The sequence below is a fragment of the Perca fluviatilis genome, chromosome 15 (assembly GCF_010015445.1).
Source record: "Perca fluviatilis chromosome 15, GENO_Pfluv_1.0, whole genome shotgun sequence".
In the NCBI taxonomy this organism is placed as follows: domain Eukaryota; kingdom Metazoa; phylum Chordata; class Actinopteri; order Perciformes; family Percidae; genus Perca; species Perca fluviatilis.
Window position 1 is genome coordinate 23,294,959 of NC_053126.1, and position 21,937 is coordinate 23,316,895.

General features: G+C 39.4%; 2 protein-coding genes across 3 annotated transcripts; both read left to right on the forward strand.

Moving 5' to 3' along the window:
- Window positions 1-9,915: 9,915 nt before the first annotated feature.
- LOC120574836 (phosphoinositide-interacting protein-like) lies at window positions 9,916-11,694 on the forward strand. 2 transcript variants are annotated; one of them, XM_039825283.1, is made up of 3 exons: window positions 9,916-10,265; window positions 10,363-10,449; window positions 10,849-11,694. In XM_039825283.1, the coding sequence occupies exons 2-3, from the start codon at window positions 10,400-10,402 to the stop codon at window positions 11,270-11,272; spliced, it is 474 nt and encodes a 157-aa protein (XP_039681217.1). In that variant the 5' UTR covers window positions 9,916-10,265; window positions 10,363-10,399; the 3' UTR covers window positions 11,273-11,694. The 2 variants fall into 2 exon arrangements, with proteins under 2 accessions (XP_039681217.1, XP_039681219.1); XM_039825285.1 differs by lacking the exon at window positions 10,363-10,449 and having other exon boundaries at window positions 9,916-10,207.
- Window positions 11,695-13,278: 1,584 nt separating this feature from the next.
- Window positions 13,279-15,169, forward strand: LOC120573812 (transmembrane protein 238-like). The gene has a single exon (XM_039823657.1). It carries the CDS (start codon window positions 14,362-14,364, stop codon window positions 14,851-14,853), a length of 492 nt encoding a protein of 163 aa, XP_039679591.1. The 5' UTR covers window positions 13,279-14,361; the 3' UTR covers window positions 14,854-15,169.
- The last annotated feature ends 6,768 nt before the right edge of the window (window positions 15,170-21,937 follow it).

Consider the following 21,937-nt stretch of genomic DNA (forward strand, 5'->3'; position numbering starts at 1 on the left):
GCCATGGAAACCTCTGCATTATGGAGTACTGGTTGTGAAATCTGAGTCATATACACAGGCAGGAATAGTGGTGCGGCTAAAATGCCTTTATCCCTTTGACCCTGGCTAGATTGCTCTTATTTGCCATGGTTCAGGAAGCCAGGCCCCTCTTGATATCTGAAATTAGATGTCAGTCTCTCTTGTGAAGCAGAGTCATAACTCTCTGTATATTGCTTCACTTGGTTTGTAACCTCGACCAAAAGCTCTTGTTTCAGAGCTGACATCATTAGAGTTTTATTGCTTCTAAGAGGATCACAGAACTGAAGATGGCCCGCTGGATGTTTTTTAGACAACAAACATTGGTTAATCACATAGGTGTTTCTGAAACTTTGTTCATGGACTGGAGTTTCTTTCCTTTTCTTTCTCTTTACTTGTGTTTAATCAATAATCTTCTGTAGTGAGCGATGGCTGTCACCTGGAAAACATCTGAATAACATTATCCCTCCTAGCTGATAGAGAATGAACTTTCACACCTTTAAAAACTGACATGATCTTAGATGACATCTTGAAAATCTGATATTCACAGCACAGGTTCACCTGTCAGCTGCCATTCCCTTTTTTATTTCTGACACACAACATCAACAACATCCAATTCTTTATATAGACTTTAGGTGGCTCCCTCCAGTTCATAGAGGACACCTCTGAATCAATTACTGTCCATACCTGTGACATAATTGTCATAATTTTCTCTTGATGAAATTTGATTTGATGTGGGTGGCGCTTGTTCCTGTATCTGCTCCGTCTACTTTGTCTTTGGCCCTGTTCAGACCTGGCATTAACATGCGTCTTGGGTGATCTTATCACAAGTGGACAGCTTGTAAGTATAGCAAGTATAGGTGTGAATGCACCCAGTACGTATTTAGCACGCATTGAGATCCGATGGCTCAGACCACATTCAGAGATGTTCTGGGCCACATATGGTCACATTCTTTTAGCCGTGTGTATGCAAATGTGTCCTGGGCCACATTGAGGGACCGACTGTGTAAGTCGTAGAATTCTCAAATCACATAAGCTGGCTTTGTCCACAACGCCTTAACATTTCGAAAAGACCATAGAGATATATTATGAGTGTGTCAGACATCTTGGGTGATTTGGTTTGCGTGGAACACCTCAAGGAATAGAAGCAGTCCATATTGTTTTGATTTCTTCTTCTTTTCATTTTTTGGCAGACCAGGCAGGGGAGGTGCATTGCTGCGTCCCACTGGTTAAAAACAACAACTCATTTGGTCTTTGCAAATGGAAATGATGTACCTGTTTCTTTGCATAAAGAGCAGGGAAGTGAGATCTGATCACAAATGCTCAAGAGGCATGTGTAGACGCATTCTACTGCCAGGTGTGATTACCTGAGGTGCCAGGTCTGAACAGAGCCTTGGTCAGCCATTCAGCTAAAACAAATCTTGGTAACTACCTTCTACCTCATTCTAAACCTAAATCTCATTCATATACCAAAAAAGAATTGAAGAGTAAAAGGCATAATTTATTGCTCTTTCAATAACAGATGTTCATTTTTTTATTGAAAACGTACCAATACAGAGACATAATCAGGCCTTGAGTGAAAAGAAGTGCACCCTTTTTGACCTTGACTCATCTATTTACAGGGTATGTTGGGTTCTTTTTTACATCAATGCAAGAATAGAAAATAAACATGACACAGGCTCGGTTAAACTTGTAATAACTGATGTTTTGGCCAGCAGAAACATTGTGAAGACGACACTGAGACGTTATCACCTTTTAAGTTGATACAGCAAACACATCCAGCAGTTACAGAGCAACGTGATCATTCCTTTGGAGTCGTGTTTGTGTCCACCTGATAAATGTAAACCAATATTCTCTCTCTTTTAGCTTCTGGTCTTCACCAACTTCTGTAGGAATTATCTCTTGACTAAATGCTCCACTATCAGCTAGTCTCTAACTGTCTGCTGTTTGCTGCTTAACAGCAGAACTTTTCTGCTTACTGCGTTTGAAGATGGCACCATGTTATTGGTGAGAGTGAACAAAAACAGTAGAGCTGCGGGCCTTAACACCAAAACGATGAAAGAAAGAAGCTATAAAGCTGAGGGAAATTGCAGAATGATAATTCTCTGTGGGTTTGTCACTGCAAGCCACCCTTTCACATACAAGTATGTGATCTATTGTTAATAGAAATACATTGAGTATAGACACTTTAAAGCCACTATTGTAAATTGGTTTCCGATAATTTATGGTACAACTGTGTACCAAGTCAGCCATACTGAAGTTGATTGACCGTGCGTTCATGGACATCGGAAAAACGTTTTTCCGAGTGAAAACGTCACCATTCACGTAACGTCCTGTGGGAATCAGAGGTGGGAAACTCGGGCTGGATTTTGCTAACCGAGTTTCCCAGTTGGTGACGCATTGTTGACAACTGACATTTGATGGAGGCGACTTTAGTTCACTGAACATATTTCAATGACAATAAACTGTTTATTGTGGACAAATGCCTCTGCCAAAAGACATGTTTAAATTTATTCATAAATAGGCACATTTATAAAAAATAAAAAAACACCTTATCCGTGTCCTTTCCTGTTCATTGTCCTGCAGATAACACAAACAAACACCTGGCAATGTGCTGTTTGGATGCTCGCATAAGAAAACAGCAGAAAATCTTTTGTTAATGTGGCCTCCATGTTTTCACACACCTGATACTCTAGGCTACGGCCAACCGTTGGTGGCAGTCATGCAAAAAGTTGTTAAGCCAAACGCCAATATAACAGAAGTTATATGGTTAGCTGGCTAGTTCCTTCTGATTGGTTGAAACACAAGCATGTGAAATGATTCATGTAAAATGTAAGTTTATTTGGAAAGCTTGAGGAGGCTGGTGCTGCCTCCCAGTTACATTTATTATGGCAGAGTTGTGTTTCCCAAGTTTCCTAAAGAGTATTGTGAGTTTATAGTTAACATGCATAGTCAGGACGAGTAGCAAAACACACTTTTACATGTGTTAAGTTATCTTAATGCTGATAATTCTTATATATCTCGCAGTATGCATGATTTAGGCTCTCATAAAGAGCAATAACACAATTTATACCACACTTATGCTCTCTTAGACATTGTTCAAGCTGTATATATTAAAAGAAGGACCAAAAAGACCCTTCATATAGCCCATATTAAAGGCAAATTCACCTGGAGTACACCATGGCTCGAGCTATAAGTGCATATAGCAAGACTTTTACGCTTAGTGCTGTATCTCTTCCATACATAAAACACATCTGATGCTCTTTGATGAAAGTTGTCTGGAGTTCAAGGTGAAAGACTGAATAGCAATGGAGAGGTTTTCTTTTTCTTTCTTTTTTTTCTTTTTTTTTATATATAACCCAGTGATCTGTGGGCTACAAATGTATAGAAATCAACCACAAATACAAAAATATGTAAAAAAGGGTTTTTCTCTGCTGTGGTTCTGTCAAAAGGCTGATGGCCCTCTCTTCACTGCCTTTTTCTAATCAAAAATGGGCCAAATACATGACTCATCACAGACTAATTGTTAGATAACATTTTAGAAAAGCCATCAAATTATTCGTTTCAAGTGTGAAAATTGCCCTTTGAGTGTACTCTTCCGGCCAGTGTGCTCACCCACTGAGACAGGCTCTGTCATCAAAGACAGTGTCCTGTTAATTCTGGCTGATTTCTCACCTAAAGCACTGTGTTCATGCAGACTTGCAGTGACAGTCCTGGAAGGGAGCGGACACCTCCAGGTCACATACCCCACTTTTACCCTAAGAGGCTATTTGAAATGCCTGTTATTTCTTAATTTTTTTCTTTTGGCTGAATACAAAGATATTCTTTCAAAGCTTTCTTTTTACAGTTTGCATTAGGGTTCATGTCTCGCTGGATCAATCGGTCTTTTTTGAAAATAAAATGCAATCCAGCGGGTAAGATAGGGAAGAAAATGTTGATGCACTTGTAGTTGAGATTTGGTAAAGCTGCACTGTTGCACTCTAGAGGCCATAGGTTTATTGTTTGTTTGAGTTTTTCTAAAAGCTCATGAAGTCACTGGACACTGCTGCAGTTTAAAGAAAAAGTTCAAGATTTTGGGAAATAAGCTAATTTGCTTTCTTCCACAGACTAAAATGAAAAGATTGATACCACTTCCATGTCTGTATGTTAAACATGAAGCTACAGCCAGCAGCTGGTTAGCTTAGCTTAGCACAAAGACTGGATGCAGGGGGAAACAGCTAGCCTGGCTCTGTCCAAAAGTAACAATATCCACCTAGCAGCTCCACTTAAGTTTACTGACTTGAAAGATACATCTTCTTTGTTTAATCTGTACAAAAACAGAAATGTTAAAACGACACATTGTGGTTTTACATGGAGTTATTACTCCCTGAAGTCAAATTGCCCAGCAACCTCACAGTATTGACAACACTCCAGGATTTTTTGGGTCTCATTCTTATAAATATGGCCATTCTGACTATGCATGTTAACTATAAACTCACAATACTCTTTAGGAAACTTGGGAAACACAACTCTGCCTTAATTAATGTAACTGGGAGGCAGCACCAGCCTCCTCAAGCTTTCCAAATAAACTTACATTTTACATGAATCATTTCACATGCTTGTGTTTCAACCAATCAGAAGGAACTAGCCAGCTAACCATTATTTATCTGCACACGTCGGCTTATTTATGTGAGAGGCTGTGAGTCTATTAAACATATCTGCATGCTATGTGTGTATTTATCTGGTTCATTGTATGAGGCATTTTCTTACTGCATGTGGGCTTCCAACAAAATGGAGAATGAGTGACAATCATAAACACTTCTGGCTGAACAATTAAGGATGACATTTAGCCAGTGACCAGACTCTATGAGCAAGGGCGGAGCGTTAGGCTTCTCGGGCTCCAACACAGAATGTTTACTTAAAAAGCCCTGAATCTTTTACACCTATACTGTCTTTCAGAAGCTGTAGCGGGTCAGTTTTAAAGCTAGAAAGAAGACAAAGAAGATATTGGTATCATATGAAACTAGACAATCTAAGGTATCCATTAGTACCAACCATGTCATGCTAGCTTGTTGGGAAGGGGGCTAAATAACGCTCCAAAGTTAGGCTAAATTATGTTGAGGGAAAAACTGGCATTGTCATTTTCAAAGGGTTCCCTTGACCTCCCACCTCCAGATATCTGAAAGAAAAGGGTTCTATGGCTACCTATGAGTCTCCTCCTTACAGACATACCCACTGTATGATAATCCCATGCAGTTTTTACTCTGCAGTTATCATGATTTTCCCAAAGGATGTACAGATTTTTAGGCATTCTGTTTTCAAATGGCTTGAAAAAATAGTGCAAATAGCTGCCGTAAACGGGAAATAAATGCCCACAGACCCTCCTAGGTTTGAGCTGAGCCACGACAACATCTAGCTCCACCCCTTTCTATGAAAGAGGATTTTATTTATTAATTGTGGAGGGGGAAAAATACTTTCCCCAATACCCAACAATAGTCAGGGCAATATTTGGCTAAACTCTTACCTGTGTGTCCACTGCTCAGTTTCAGTCTATTAACACCTCCCATCAACCCCATGTTGACAAAGATACAGCAATCCAGAGACGGTGACCCATCACATCAACAGCAGTCTGGCACACTTTGTTATTTGCCCAATTATAAACAAATATGTCAGAAACGAGATGTGGCTGAGTTATTGATCTGTTTACGCAATCCACATCTTTTCCTCTCCAGCAGCATCTATTAGCACTGCCTGCCTTTCTCTGTTTTTCTCTGTCTTTGACATGTCATAGCAACGCTGGAGCAGTGCAGGCCATTGACGTCATGAAAGCCCAAGGGCCATCACCAGCGGACTATAGACACCTTTGCTCTACCTGCTGAAAGCATATATTATATGCTCTGTTTTTATTCCAGTGTGTTAAATAAACTAGGAGGACATGTATATTAATACATGCAGATGTGATCATCAAAGCAGGGAAATGCACGAGGTGAAAGCATGGCTGAAACATCCACCTTAACATATTCTCTCGGCCAGAAAAATCAATGAATGTTCTGTTTCTCACACTTCATGTAAAGCACATTATAATGCCACATTATTTATTCCAAAGTCCATAATGGTATTGTTATTACTCTGCCCCCTTCCTTTTTAGTGAAAAGGTATAAAATGAAGGATATTTCTAAAAAACAATGTATAGACTAATACAAAAAGTAATCCCTCTTATTCATCACTTATGACCCACTAGAAGTCTGTGTATCTGCAGAGACCCTGCACTCTGCCTGCATTTCTTATTTTGCTGTGTTCTGGACATTTTTGGGCATCAATCTCTACAAAAAAAAACGTAGCGATCAGGTGTTGTAAGCACACATCCAAGGGGAAGCTAAGAAAATGCAATGCTGAACGGCATTTTTTAAGTCTTAAGGTGTTGAGACCAAGACCGGTCTCGGGTACTACAACACTGGTGGATACCTTTTGGCACAGACATGCCCCAGTTTGACTGTAGCTATTTTTGTCATAAATGCCCTTTGAAAAGGAGGATGATGTCTCATATTTAATGATGAGCACATGAAAACATAGTCAAAGAAAAGTAGGTGTTTGCACGTTAAGGGCAACTTTCACGGACCTGCACTATGGCCAGAAGCCTTCAGACTTTTTGCTGTTTATGTAACTATTTTAGACCATGTGACAGTATTTCTTTAGTTTCTTGATGATTTGGTGTTTTGGGGTTTTCTGTTCCTTGTTTCATTCATTGTTTGAGTTTGAGTTTTCTGTGCTTGTGCTTACGTATGTGTCCCAGTAGCCTTGCCCTGTACATCTTCCCTTGTACACCTGTTTTGTGTCTCGCCAGCCTGCCTTTGTGTTGTCTTGTTACCACTGCCACGATCCTGGGTTTTGTTTAGTTTCCTGTTATATTTTGAAGTCTCTGTTCCTGCCTTGTGTGTTCCTAGTTACTACCCTCACTGCCTTGTGGATTTAGTCTGTGTGCTCCCTTTGTCTGGTGTCAGATCGCCATCTCTCTCTGTGTAATCTCTTTCTTGTGGCTTAGCTTTTCTAGTGTTTCCAGTGTTGGATTTTCTGATAGATCTTCTAGTTACTTTTGCATGATTACCTGCCTGCCTCAGGATACCTTCTGTTGAAGCTGTTTTTTTGTTAATAAATCTTGAAGTTCTTTCTGCTGCTGCCTCCTCATCTCTACAGTCTGCATTTTGGGTCCAAACCTGATATTTCCAAATCATGAAAGTAACCTTAGGAAAAACTGACAGACCAGTGGTATTGAGCAGAGTAAAAGTATCAATGTTTTCCTCTTAGAGTCATAGTTTGAGGGCTAAAAGAGAACTATGAGCATCACACATCTCTCTGCATTTCCATGGGTCAAAGAACCTTTATGCTATGGTTGACTGCATGATTTTCCCCCTGGGATTACGCAACAAAAAAGCTGTAAATATGCAAAGCAGATTAATTAGTTTCTCAAAGTCACCTGTACAGAAAAGGGCTCCATGCGTTAATATGTGATTTGTCTGCAGACGGGTGAATATCTGCAGATGAGTTGCTGCACGGATTGTATTGATATTTGCTCAGGAGTTAACGAGGCTCTGTGCGAGGCTTCATTTGGCCAAAAAGTATTTCTGTTTAATCCACCGCCTCGAAAAACCGCAAAGGTTGGAGTTGTTAGAGCATCTTAGTTCTGGTGGCTTTAACCGGAGGGTGTGCTCACTGCACCTCAAAGTCCACAGTTCATTTGAATCCGGTCTTAAACCCCTGCCAACCCAACAAACTCAGCATGCCGACTCAAGACGAGGCTTATTAGCTCTAATCCCTGGCAACCCTCTGTGTTTGTATTATCAAATAGGATTAAACTGATACGTGTATGTCCATTTACCAATATATTGGCTCCACTTTTAACTTTATAACTCTGACAAGTCAAATAATCCACCTGTGATGTAAAAGCTTTTTTTCTCTTTGACTACATCTGTGAAACATACAACTGCATTTTAATTGACTTTGCACATAGTTTTTACATTTTTAACAGTATTATTTAAAAAAAAAAAAAAAAGACTTATTGTATGTTAGACTTTGTCCTGACCATTTAGTAGATGATAAGGGATAGTGAATTGAATAAATGAGCATAAAATATCAACAACGAGATGGCTTCAAAAATATCAATATTATTATTATTATTATTATATTATTGTCTTCTTATTAGGGCATCAATAACATTTTTGTTTTCATTATTGAATGATTCATCTTTTGGTCACTTAAACTATAGGTATCAGCCACAGTTTCCTAAAGCACAATGTTTAGTCATGAAAGTCTTAGTATTTTATAATCACAGACAGAAGACAGAAAAGTGTCAAATCCTCATAACTGAGTAGATGAAACGTGGAAATATTTCACCTTTGCTGTCCATCGTCTGGTCACTTAATCGACACATTGTTTGAGCCCTTCTTTAAATCGCCATATCAATCAAACCTTATAGTGCATGTGTCACGTTTAAGGTAGCCTACAAAATGGTGTCCTGCATGTTACCAAAAATGCTTCAATGTATTTATAAGTCTTTCCCCTGATGTAACACCACATGTCTGATGTCTATGTCTGATCTGGATCAAACACACATTTATATGGAGTTCTGCAGCTCCACCTCATCCTTTAGCGGGTTTACTCAGCAGTATTAAATACCCTCAGATGACTATGATAAAGTGAATGGGATAGAACCCACTTAAATGGATCATTAAAGAGAATTAGGCACATCATAATCGCAAGATACTGCACCACATTACATGGAATGGTTAATTAATTTCTCACGTGGATGTAAAATAAAAGGCTTTAATCCATGAGGCACGTTAGAATGAACTGAAGTCTATGGTGATTACAAAAATACTGAAGTAACAGATTAATTAACTAATCCGGAAATATTTCAAAAGATAATGATACAACTTAACTGAATTAAATCGTTTGCCCACGCACCAAAACACATGCTGGTACTGCCCTCTGTTGGATTGAGTGACTCCTCGCAGGCAATAACAGGTTTTCATCATATCAGTGTTGCACCACAGGCAGAAGTACTCAGATCTTTTACTTAAGTAGAAGTAGTAATACTACAATGTAGAATACTCAGTTACAAGTAACAACCCTACATTCAAAATCTTATTCAAGTGAAAGTATTAAAGTATTAGCATCACAATTTACTTACAAAACGTCAAAGTACTCAATATGCAGAAGGGCCCATTTCAGAAAGTATATTAGCCTATATTATTGGATTATAATTATTTATGCATTAATGTGTGCTTGTAAAGGTGGAGCTAATTTAATTAGTTTATATACTGCTGGGTAACTTAACCCATAATAATACAAATGTATTTATAGTTACAGTCCACCGCTGACCACAGGATTGTACAGTGGTGCATTTTAAACATATACTGCAGTAAGGTAATGAGTTCATGCAGGATCTTGAGTGTTTACTAAGTAAGTACAAGTGGCAGTGCTGACGGGCCGAGTGTAATTGTGTTAAAGGGTGAGATCATGTTCAGATCAATGGCGACATACTGACACTTGTGTCTTCCCCAAAGAGCACACAAAGCAACACGAGACACAAATGTAATATCAGGGCTGTTTAATGGAAGCAGGAGTGTCACGTTGCAGAAACATCCCTCTTGTGTCTCTCCCCCCCCCCCACCCCGTGAATCTGAAGCATGACATTTTAGAATCTGAATAACAAAATACAATTTGACCAAAATTCTATATGACTTCCTTCACTTTCTGAGGGTTAATTATGCTGCACGCATTTCATTGATCTCATGTTCAGCGGACAAAACTACAACTTGCAGATAATTGCTCCGGGGTACTTTGGGATCAATACTGTTCCAACATATCAGGCTGTATTGGAAAGTCTCTGTATGGGTGATTGCTTGCTACATCAATCCGGCTATAACAGAGAGCCATTTCCTAGTTGCTGCCCTGCCCTGCTGCTCTTTGTGTGGGAAGAGTACAAGCCAATTGAGGCAGAAATTTCCCTTTCGTTGTCCAGTCCTTTCAGGCATTTTTTAAACAAATGCAACACCCAAGCTGTTGGTAGAAGTTTTTTGAAAATCCTTTCACAGGCCAATGAAGGCTTCAGCCTGTGTGGTTTGGGCTGTTTGGTTACCCTCTGGGGACCGGAAGGCAAGCTTCTTGCCATGGATGCAACATCAGGAGTGAGCGCCTGTGATGGTAGATGATGGTAAGGGAACGGTGGTGGTCACAGGATTCTCTTGAGGAGGTGGAGATAGCAAAGGAGGGTGGGTAGATGGTTGTTTAGTGGGAATCTGTAGCACTGCATTTGAGTGGTTTCTCTGGTTGCACGGTGGGCGGAAATCTTTGTCGCGTCTCTTTCAGATTTCTGGATGTTTTCTGATGGTTAGATGTAAACTTAATGTTGATTCTCTTCAAAAATTCAGACAGAAACTTGATCCAGATTCAAAGGTGGGTGTTTGTCTACTTGTTTACTTCTATTTGTCTGGTTTGAATGGTTTTCCAGTGGAAGTAGCTGCAATTTCTGTTGGAGCTAGGTGCTTCAGGAAAACTAACAAATGCAGCCCTGACTTTATCAGATAGAAAATGTGTTATTCAATAATGCTGATTTGAGGGGAAAAAGTCCCCATTTTAAAAACACTAATTTGGAAATATTTTTTGTCCTTTTAACATCAGTATGACTAAAGTGTTAAAAATTGTCTTCCTGACCACAGTTTTGCACTTTTTATGACATATTTCACTCTATTTACAGAAAAGGATTGTATCCATTAGTACTTTCTGGATTAGAAATAGAGACCTCAGAGAGGCATGTCTTCTCTGATAGATTATTATTCCACGTTGCTTTCACAGAGTCATCCTGGAGGCCATGCACGGCAGCCCAGAGAACATCCCCCTGGGAGAGTGCACCCTCTCCCAGTCCAGGGACCAGCTGACGCCCCCGAGCCGCACAGAGAGCACCGTGTTCAGCCTGTCCCGCAGCGAGTCCCTATGGACCGCAGAGACCCCTCGCAGCAAGTGTGAAGAATTCTGGTTCGCCATCCACCTCATGTCCACCGGGGGCAGCTTCCTGGCATGCGGCATCATCATCAGCGGCATGTACTTCGCGGGCCACTGCAGGATGTGGACCAATATCCTGGGACCGGCCCTAGTGTCCATTGGGCTGATGGTTTTTGTGGTGGGCTTGGTCCTGGTCCCCATCACCAAGGAGAACAGGCAGCAGTCGAATAAGAAGAAGCCTCTCAGCAACTACAGGCCTCCGATGTTCAACCTGTGATCACAAAACGTCATTGTTTGGAAGTAATTTATCATGAGAAATTTTTAAGTTTTCAGAGCACACTGGATTGAAATGAACCTTTTCAGCATGGGAGTGAATTATTAAAAAGACTCTGCGTGGTGACATTTATTTTTGTTTTTACGAGGATTGCCAACACTAAGCTCTTATCTCAGTCTCAAGTGTGCATGACGACATTTGCATTTATGGCCATGGCTGTGGAAAAAGAAGGTGAGAGCACAAGGACAACAATGTGCTGTATAAATTGCAATTATCCACACACAATTTAGCGAGAAGGATACTAGAAAGCAAACTGTCCTCATGAATGTTCATGACGGTTAAGTAGACAAGGGGGATTTCCTAATGCTGTGTGGTACAGTATATGCCAATTCATGAATAATTAAAGGTTGTGAGAGCTTATAATTGTCAGTTCCCGGGGTTTACTTTGTTTCGTTGCATTCGCTGAAGTCCTGCATGCGGAAGGAGACTTTGAATCTGCATTCATCCTCAAATATATGTAAAGAACAAACATTTGACTGCTGTGACCTGAAAACACATTTTCATAGGATTTAAATATTATGTGGCACAACATTTTTAATTCACCCCTTCAGACCCAGCGTCTATATTAAAATGGACAGGAAATATTTATTGCCATTGAATATGCAATTAAAATTAGACTTTGGCCAAGCAACTAAGCAGCTTGTATTTAAAGTTAAAGCAGCTAAAATAATCAGTATGTAATGCATCACATGAACTTGTGTCTCAAATTCAAATAAGCTTTATTCGCATGAATGTTAAAGTTAATGAAAGATTATTGTTGAATTAGACTACATATTGTTGGATTATTACATTTTACACAAGAAAACTAAATAACAGAACAAAGCAGAGCTAAAAGGAGAGTTATTTGACTTACATGCATCAGGTGGACACAAACATGATGCTAAATCAATGCAAATGTTGCTCTGTATCTGCTAGATGTGTAATTAGGCAACTGTCAACTTAATATGTCAGTGTTGGTGTTTAAAGCTTGTTTCTCCGGCCCCCAAGTGGCCAAAAAAAAAAAGTTTATGCAGATTTAAGTAAATGTTAGTCTATATCCATGATGTTCCATTCTGGGATTGCTCTCGTTCTGCCGGAAATTTTGCCCTATGTTCGTTTTTGGATGTCCCGTTACCTTCCGCTTTCTTTGTGTTGGCATTCTAAACTCTGGTGGATTTATGAGGACTATGGTTAACTGCTCCTCAGATCTCTGCAGGGTAAATCTAGACAGCTAGCTAGACTATCTGTCAAATCTGAGTTTTCTGTTGCACGACTAAAACAACCTTTATGTACAAGTTCCTTCCCGAGGCTATTTTGCAGCGGCTCCATGGCTCCACTCGGCGCTTAGCGCATCTCAAAACGATTGTGATTGGTTTAAAGAAATGCCAATAAACTAGAGCACATTTTTCTCCCATCCCGGAATGCTGTGTGGACTAGCCAGACCCTCCTTTGCAGCGCTGTGGAGGAAGGTCTGGCAATGCGAGACAAGTAAATGTAAAGTAGTGAGGTGACACAACACCAGCAACTTTTTAACCTTCATATCAACAAACTGTAGGCAGGAGAAAAGAAATTTACTGCACACTGTCCTTTTGCTTGCATTAACTTTATTGAGAAATAAAACATTTATTGCAAGTACAAGGACAGTGTGTGTGAATTCTCTCTTCTCTTGTCTTCTCATGGACATTTCCTCCTATACACACTTGTCTACTGTATAAGAAGTGTGTGCATGAGCATACACAGTCAATATCGACTAATTAAACCCATCATATTAAAAACGTTTTATATGGAGAACACAAGATTATTTTTTTAAATTGAATGTCCATTCCCATGGACATCAGGATATGATATTGGCTTATGACAACTGTAATCTGTTTTAATGTTTCAAGTTAGTTTTTTTTAACATGAAATACAAATGTTAGATTATGTCAAGTCAATATTCAATTGTTTTTAGGTATAGAATGTTACATAAATCAGGCTGTGAATGATATATGAGCAAAGCCTGTTGCAAATACGTTCAGAATATAGATAAGAATGAAACTGGAAGGTGTGTTGTATGTAAGTGCTACTGAAGTGGAGATTTCTGGCTCAGAGTATGAGAAAGTATGAGGAAAAAACGTTTGAAAACAGCCTATAAATACATGAATTGTAAAATTCCGTACACTTTGCTAGACATTACAATAAGACAATTATTCTAGAAATGTGTATATTTATTAATGCAAATGAGGCATCATCTAAATTTAGGACAAATCTACAGACGCAAATAGACAAAGAGTAGTAAAATAAACTATAAAATAACATCCAGAACATCCAAAATGTTTTCACTAGTCTGAAAGCAAAATCCAAAAACTCAAAATTGAAAAATTATGTTTTTGCCTGTTCTGTCTCCCCTTAAGACGTGTGACAGCCTCAGTCAAAACATCCATTTGAGTGGGCATGCAATAAAAGGAAAACATGTAATAAAGACACAAGTTTATATAGAAATGTTGATTAAGCCTCAATTGAAAAATAGAAGAAATAGAAGAAAGAAAGTTAAAAGAAAATCTTTAAAGTGGAAAATAAAACGGTTAAGCTCCCAAATAACCATCAATTAACAAATAAAGAGTTGTTTATAAGAGCCTATAGTTGTCTGAACAAACAGAATAAAGGCATCACATAAACAAACAAAAAAGGCTGAGTCATGATGAGCTGAGCTCTGTTCACCTAAATATAAGTTTGAATGGCAAATTATATGTTAAAAGATCCTGCAAGTTCTGTATCCTTTGCATTATGGCAGCCAGAGCATTACGGTGGACTTTAGCTTGAGTTGTGGGACGGTCCGGTTGTTTTTAAAGAAGGACAACACAATAATGACACGACAGTCAGGGTGTGTACACTGTACACTGTAGCCTACACTGGATACCACGCCTGGGGAAATAGGCGACATTGTTTATCTTCACTTTAGGGGTGGGGCGTTTCTCTACAGGTGCGCTCCCTCAGCTCAGGTAGCCTACAAAGAATAAAGCATCATCCTCCCGTTATACAAGCTTAAAGCAAGCAGCTGTAATGTTCCCACCATGGAGCTGAAAAGGTGTATAGGAGGATGCGTGACTCCATTTCTGATCGGCTTTCTATTTGATGTCCTCGGTCTGATTCTGCTTTTCGTCGGCATATTCGCCAACGTGCGCATCGGCGACCGCTTTTACGGCGACTTCTTGATCTACTCCGGCTCTCTGATCATTTTCTTCAGCCTGGCCTTCTGGTTAATGTGGTACGTGGGGAACGTCCAGGTGTCGGAGGACGACGAGGGCGACTGGAAGAAGAGCAGCAGTATCGTGCAGCTGGCCAGGAAACTATCCGAGAGGTTAAGCCAGAAACTGAAAGGAGAGCCACGCGTAAAATGTGTTGAGGATGATGAGGACGGCAGCCAGGTGGGACCGCACAAAGCCAGCCGGGTGACATGGGGCCGGTCCACAGCATACCACAATAAAGGCTACGACGACTGCCTGGACTCCCCTTCTATGGAGAAGAAAGTGGAGCTAGAACCAGAGGAGAAAACAGAGATGTGAACTTCCACCTGATGCCACGAATGGGTACCTTAAACAAATAGTTTTGTGGTCATGTCTGCTGTGATACATTTCAGAAATTGGAGGTGTGCATGAGCCTGCACAGTCAATATCAACAAACTAAACCAATCATATTTAAAGTAAATTTGAACGTTTTTTTTATGTGGAGAAAATATGTATATCTCTATGAACATCAGGATTTAAAATTAGGTTATGACCACTGTAATCGTTTTTAATATTTCAACTTAGCACATTCATTTAAGTAGTACATTTTGGGTTGTGGGTAGCATACCAAAATAAAGGCTATGAAGACTGCCTGGACCCCTTCTATAGAGAAGAAAGTGAAGATAGGACCAGAGGAAAAAACAGAGATGTGAACTTCCACCTGATGCCACCTTAGTATAAAAAAATAGTTTAAAATGTGGTCATGTCAGCTGTAATATATTTCATTATTTGCTGCAGCAGGGACTTTATGGATGATATACTGCAAATAATATTATGGGTGTGGGCAGCTTTCTCGGCCAAAACTAAATGGATAAAGAAGTGCACTCTGATATAACGTTAGAAAAGGTGTTCATAGGCTGGAGACCAGGGGTTTCAAACTCAAATGAAAATCACAACATGTGTATAGTTTATTGACATGCTTTTATCTAAGCAAAAAGTAAAATATCTTTGACTGTATTACTGTATGTCTCATATAGTCTCCTCACTTACAGATTGGTCGACATAAAGCCCATCAAAGAGTTGAGCAAATCAAGCAAAATAATGATTACATTTTCTTTAAAGCAGGCTACCACACAGCCGACTCACAACAGCCTGTTTCACAGCCTAAATATTCAAACTCTCTGGTTCTGTGGGAAATTCTGCTCTGGGTGTCGCGTAATTGCAGTTTGAAAACAGTTTTCTGTCTTTTTGATTTGGCGAACAACTAGATGGGCCGAAATTTATTGTAAATCTAAATTGATATGTGAGCCGGATCAAGATTTGCGAGGGGCCAGGTTTGGCCTGCGGACCTTGAGTTTGACACGTGCTGTAGACTGTATAATACTGAGGTCCAAGGCACCTTAATGCACTCCCCACACCCCTCAGGACATTTGGAGCTGACACGAAAAATAAGCTCTCTACATTTCTGTAATTGTTTTCATTTTCAGTAACACTTTGTCTCACAGATCTGTACATTTCTTGGAAAGTGTGGTAGCCTACTGATAGGAAAAACAAATAGAGAGTTCTCTCTATCTCAATGACTCATTTCCTATTAAGTGTTAGTCAGTTCGCAACAGGTCACCTCAGCATGCAAAAATGTGAAATTGGTCCACAGACAAACATACAATGCAACACACATTAACAATTTTAATACGTTTCCATTAACAACTATATTTGAATGAATATTTTCTGTTTTAAATGGAGCAGTTGAGGAAATTCTCTTTTCCCTTAAATTACAACCACATTTCATAGTTCTCTCTAAGAAACTTTAGAAAGTATGCACCTGAAAAAAAGCATCACTATTTTTTGTATTTTATTGTATTTATTGAACTGTTTAGTTGTATTTTATGAATATTTTATTTCCAAACATCAATTTCCAAATGATTTCAAGGCTGGGTTACCAACCAGATTAGCAAAATGGGCGATTGGAGCCCCAGACTCTTAAATGTCCAGGTTATTTCATTAATTGCAAATACAGTTAATATAGTACTTTCCACTGAAGCACATTCTAAACTTTAATGAGAAGGAACTAAAGGCAACACCTTCATTACTACCTAAACATGAGGTCATATTTTAAAGGAGTCCCAGGTTAAAACCTAGTTTCATGGCTTTAATTGTTTCAGTTTGTATTGTGCTTATGTGGTGCATGTAACTTAAATCATTTCTAAATACAAACCCAAACAACGAGAATGGGAGAAAAATGGGGTCAGAAGCTTTTTGTCAGCGCAGGGCTAGTTGATCCTAGCCTGGCTCCGCCCTCCTATGTACTTCTGCTCAATTTTCATTTTCCTTCAGTACTCCATCTGGGTTTGCAGTATATTCTTGGGTTTTCTCCGACCAAATGTTTGGCAGTCCAATCAGCGAACAGAGGGAGTGGCTGAGAACGATGACGTTGAGGTCGTGACGTGCACTAGTTTGAGTTATAGTTCCGTAATGGCGGTGGAGAAAGATGCGGTCCATTGTGGCAACACTGCCGAAAATCCAGAAGTTAAAGCCCGAACGGGGCAGATCCAATAGTTTTTTAAACTTCAACAGAGTAGCCGCCTTCAAGGAAGTTAACACTTGTCAATGGAGAGTGGCCGGACTCTCTGTACAAATGAAATGTACCAGAGTCTGGTAGGACCAGGCTAGGTTGATCCGGCCATGCTGCAGGAATATAATTCCACATACTGTCGCTTTTATTTCATTTTTCTTGGGTCCAAACGTATATTGATATATAATGAATCAACAAAATAGTTTGCCTTCTCAAAAAGTCTCTTTTGTCCATCCAACAAGGTGAAATGTCCCTGTGTTAATTATCCTCCATTATTATATATTATTATAGTTTTATGTATTTTTGCCACATTCCAAAGACATTTAACTTTATATTGTATACAAGTTGTAGCTGCTACTAGAGTAAAGTGATTTGCTGTCAAAGCAACATAAACACCGGTCAAACTGGTTTGTCTTAGTGGTGTGGTGTTGGTTAAACAAACCTGAAAATCCTTAACAGAGTATTGTGTGTGACTGGGGACCCTGTGTAACATACTGCATACCCAAAGAGATGTACATAGTGTCTACTAACCTCATTTGGTAAACATTAGCCTCAGGGACTGATCCACAACTTGGAGTCCCAATAATGCCACACCTTATGCAAATGTCACGGCTCAGAACGGGTTTTATTTTTTTGAAACTGAAACAGCATTTGAATGAATGACTGACAGCTTAAAGCACTTTAATCAAACTCACGACAATGTTACAGTCAATAAAACATCCTTCATCCTGTGCTGTGTACACCTGCTATATGACAGGCCAGACAGTACTTTAAAGCTGCAGAGCAGAGACAAATAGTGGCAGCATGACTGGTCAAACAAGCTGCTCACTAAGAATATTCCATTGCATGTATTTCCTCTTTGGGACAGTCGCTCTCACAATAGGTGTCATTATCATAGAGATGCACGAACCGTGGATTATCAAATATTTAGGGTAGGCTTGAATGCAATGTATCCACCCTTTTGTGAGATACCTGGATGTTAGCTCTGTAATATAGTGTAATGTAATTTTGTTATATAGATATTTTATTCTTGGGTTTTGTTTCCTTGTTTTGTTTTATACTTGTTAGAGTGCATTATGTTCATTTTATTTTCCTGTATGTGTCATGAAATGTTGTAATTTTGTCTGATTTAATATTGTCCAATTTAATGTTGTTTTGGACCCCAGGAAGACTAGCTGGTCGTCAAGGCATCAGCTAATGGGGATCCTTATAATAAACTTAAACTAAAGGCCTAAAGAGCTGCTCCCAAGTTAAATATGAAGGGTGAATGGGGTAAATCTCTGAAGATGCAACACACTGAATCAGCCCCAAATCAAGTTCACATTCAATTAATTATAGCAGGCTTATCGCTGTGTGTGCTCAGTGTCGGCTGATTATGAAGTATATGTGCATAGACAATGGGTTGATGTGTCACATTAATGGCATGAAAGTTGTAGAACCAGTCAGCTGTGCAAAGGAATGAAGATGGACTGTGGGGCTTTTCAGCTGCTGCTAATGAGCAGCACAACCCATTGTTGTGGTTGGATACCAGTCTTTCCACCAAGTCGTGTGCTATGAAAGAAATGTAAGGTGTGCTGAGGTGAAACACACAATTATCCAGAAGACAGGAATCACTTTTCTGGAGAGACTTGCTGCCAATCCTGTCAGACCTTCAGCCGACAGCCACCTGTCCGTCTCACCCAGCCCCGACTATGGAGCAAAGGAAGAACACCATCGTCTTCCTGACGCTGGCTGTGGTTTTTGACATCGTCGGCCTCATTCTCTTCTTCCTCGGGATCTTCGCACCTTTGAGTTTCTGGGACTTTTTTGTGCTGTCCGGACCTTTGCTGATTTTCTTCAGCCTGGTGTTCTGGATATTCTGGTACATGGGGAATCTCGTTGTGCCTGAGGAGGAGCTGAACCTGACTAAACAAGACGTACTGTAACTACAGTATGAGGGACGCTGGACTGGAGTCAGCGCTTGGCCGAGCTACTGGACTCCTTCAACCCAGCAACATGGTGATGGGGAGGGGACTGGCAGGACAGATTGCAGAAGCTTCATCAAAAATCATGAATTTGTGAATCTGTGGCTCTCCTTGGGGTTTTGCCTCAGTGACGGATATGTGATTAGACCAAATCCGGGCACGACCAGGAACACATTTGACTAATCCTAGGAGATAAAAAAAACACTTTTCCACCCTTCCACCCAGGGTGAAAACAACTTGTTATGTTGTATATGGACAGCAGTGATTCCTGGATGTTGTTGAAGTGGAAAATGTATTTCACAGCACTTTAATTTGGAGGAAGCTTTAAAAAAATAAAAGCACCATCATGATACTGTAAGCCTTATTTAAGTCGTTATTATCACACATGGACATTATGAGTTGTTATTTTTGTTTCACCATGTCGATGCACGTCCGTGTAAAGATGGAAATAAGTTTTGAAATAAGTGACTAAACATGTTTTAAAATGACTCTTGTTGTGTTCTTTGTGAAGCCTCAATAGAAAACTGGCCAAACAGGTACTGTGGGCTATTTTAGTAAGATCCACCCATTGCAGAGTTCAACAGGAAGAATATGCATCACTCTCATGCAGGCAAAACAACTGAGATATGTAGCGAGACGGAAAACCTGTTCCTTTCCCAAAACAATGAAGCTCCGGGACCTAATGTGCTAAAGATTTTTGCTAATTAGCAGTTTTTTCCTCAAAAAGGAAGTGCTATGCGATCGGTTCTTCAGTTTGTTCACCACAACAGCCAGCGAGGAGAATGAAACTAATACTCCTCCTCCACGCCCAATTCTTCCCAGGCTTAATCAGCACTCAAGGCACCATTAGCTCCCTCAGACATGGGGAGTCTTATTAATGTGTCCATTTGGTTTCTGCCCCTGAGAGAGGAAATGAGGCGTATGGTGCTTTTTTTTTTTTTTTTTTTTTTTTTTTTTTTTTTTTTTTTTTTTTTTTTCTCTCTCTCTCTCTCTCTCTCTCTCTCTCTCTCTCTCTCTCTCTCTGCAATGAGATGAAACCCTACTGCTAAGCCTCTCTTCCCCCCCCCCCTTTCTTTTCTTTTTGGATTTCCCAACCTCACTTTGTTTTGTTGTTATATTTTAAAATAATAAAAAAAAACACTTTTCTTTTTTCCAAAAACCATTTTCTTTGAAAAAAGCAGATTTTTAAAGGGGGTGTTTTTAGAGCATGTTTTAGTGATTTTCACGCCAGGCTCGAACATAGCCTACATCCTGGTTGGTTGCTGCCTAAATCGAATAACACGGCAGCATGATGAAGCATATCCTCTTTTTGTAGGTAATGCTGAGCAGATATTAGGTTGTGTATCCCAATTATGTGGTTTGAGAGAGCTTTGGCTCATAATTTATTCCCATTAGCTGTGCCACAACGCTCACTACTCTAAATGGGACTGGCTGTCACAAGTGAGTGTCTACCACAAGTACACAGAAAATACAATAAGAAACACAGATAGAGAGAGAGAGAGAGAGAGAGAGAGAGAGATTTAAAAGTTTAAATATATCAGACGTGGCTTCATTAAATAATCTTGATATGACTTGTAGTATCATCAAATACCGGTACTTCTCAAAGCAATCAATCTAATGTATGTGTGAATGCATTCCCAGATAAAGATGGGTCCCATTAGGCGGTTCATATTGATATAATCTGCACTCTACAAATGCTGTTATTAATAACCAGATAAATGCTGGTACTTCTTATCATATCATATCTTTGACTGTGGGCAGATAAATCTGTCTTGAGGCAGGTGATGAAGTGATGATACTGTGTTCATTGTTTGTGAACACTTCAGCCTAAAAGCTTAAAATGGCTGCATGGTGCGTTCATGATGTCATGTTTGGAGAATTATGATGGTGCATGTCTCCCTCCAGTGGTTGGTAGAGTTGAAGTTAGAGCTTGATGTGACTGATTCTTATGGGCCATTCAACTATCCCCTATTAGAATATGCCAGAATGACCGATTTTGGACAGCATTTGCTTTTCTTATACTTTGCTTGCAATAAATGAGTTGTTAACAGTCGGTTTAAATTACAAGCAGAACTGTCTAATCTTCCGATATCAAGGCTCATATTCCTGTCCATTCAGTAGCACAGTCATCAAATGTGTGTTTTAAAGGAATCACCCTTTTAACAACATTGACAGCACTGTAGTTAAGTATTTTTTTAGGTTAAGTATTTCAATTTTATTTTACTAATACTTCTACTCCACATTTCAGAGGGAAATATTGTACTTTTTACTCCACTACATTTATCTGACAGCTGGAGTGGTCAGTTTACAAAATGTAGATTTTAAAAAACAAACATATGATTAGTTTAAAAAAATATAATAGTGTGCGATTAAACTATCCAGTATATAAAGTAGTTAAAATGTACTTCACCTCCACCAAATGCTACTTTTCTTCCAATAATATGATATATGTAATATAATAATATAACTCTCTGCCTAACAATTACTTTTACTTAAATCCTTTTAGTAAATGTTGCTGTTAATAGGCTACTTTCGGTTGGTTTTTTTACTTAAAGCGCCTGTCCTCGAAATACTGAAAAAAAAACGTGAGCTGGGATTGCCTCCACATGGCTCACACAAACTGTTCCCCATGAGAAATACTTACGTTTTATAACAGCCACATGCACTAACACACACGTGGCCGGACCGAGAAGCTCAGATTACAACACAGATTGATTGTGATTACTCCACTATATCTTTACATAGCAAATATTTGTTTGCTGCTATATTAATGTTGTGAATATTGAGTAGCCTACAGCCCTTTTTAGTGAAATATTGAATGCAGGACGTTTACTTAAAGAGTATTTTTACTGAGCGGTATTAATATTTTTTTGCTTAAGTAAAATAT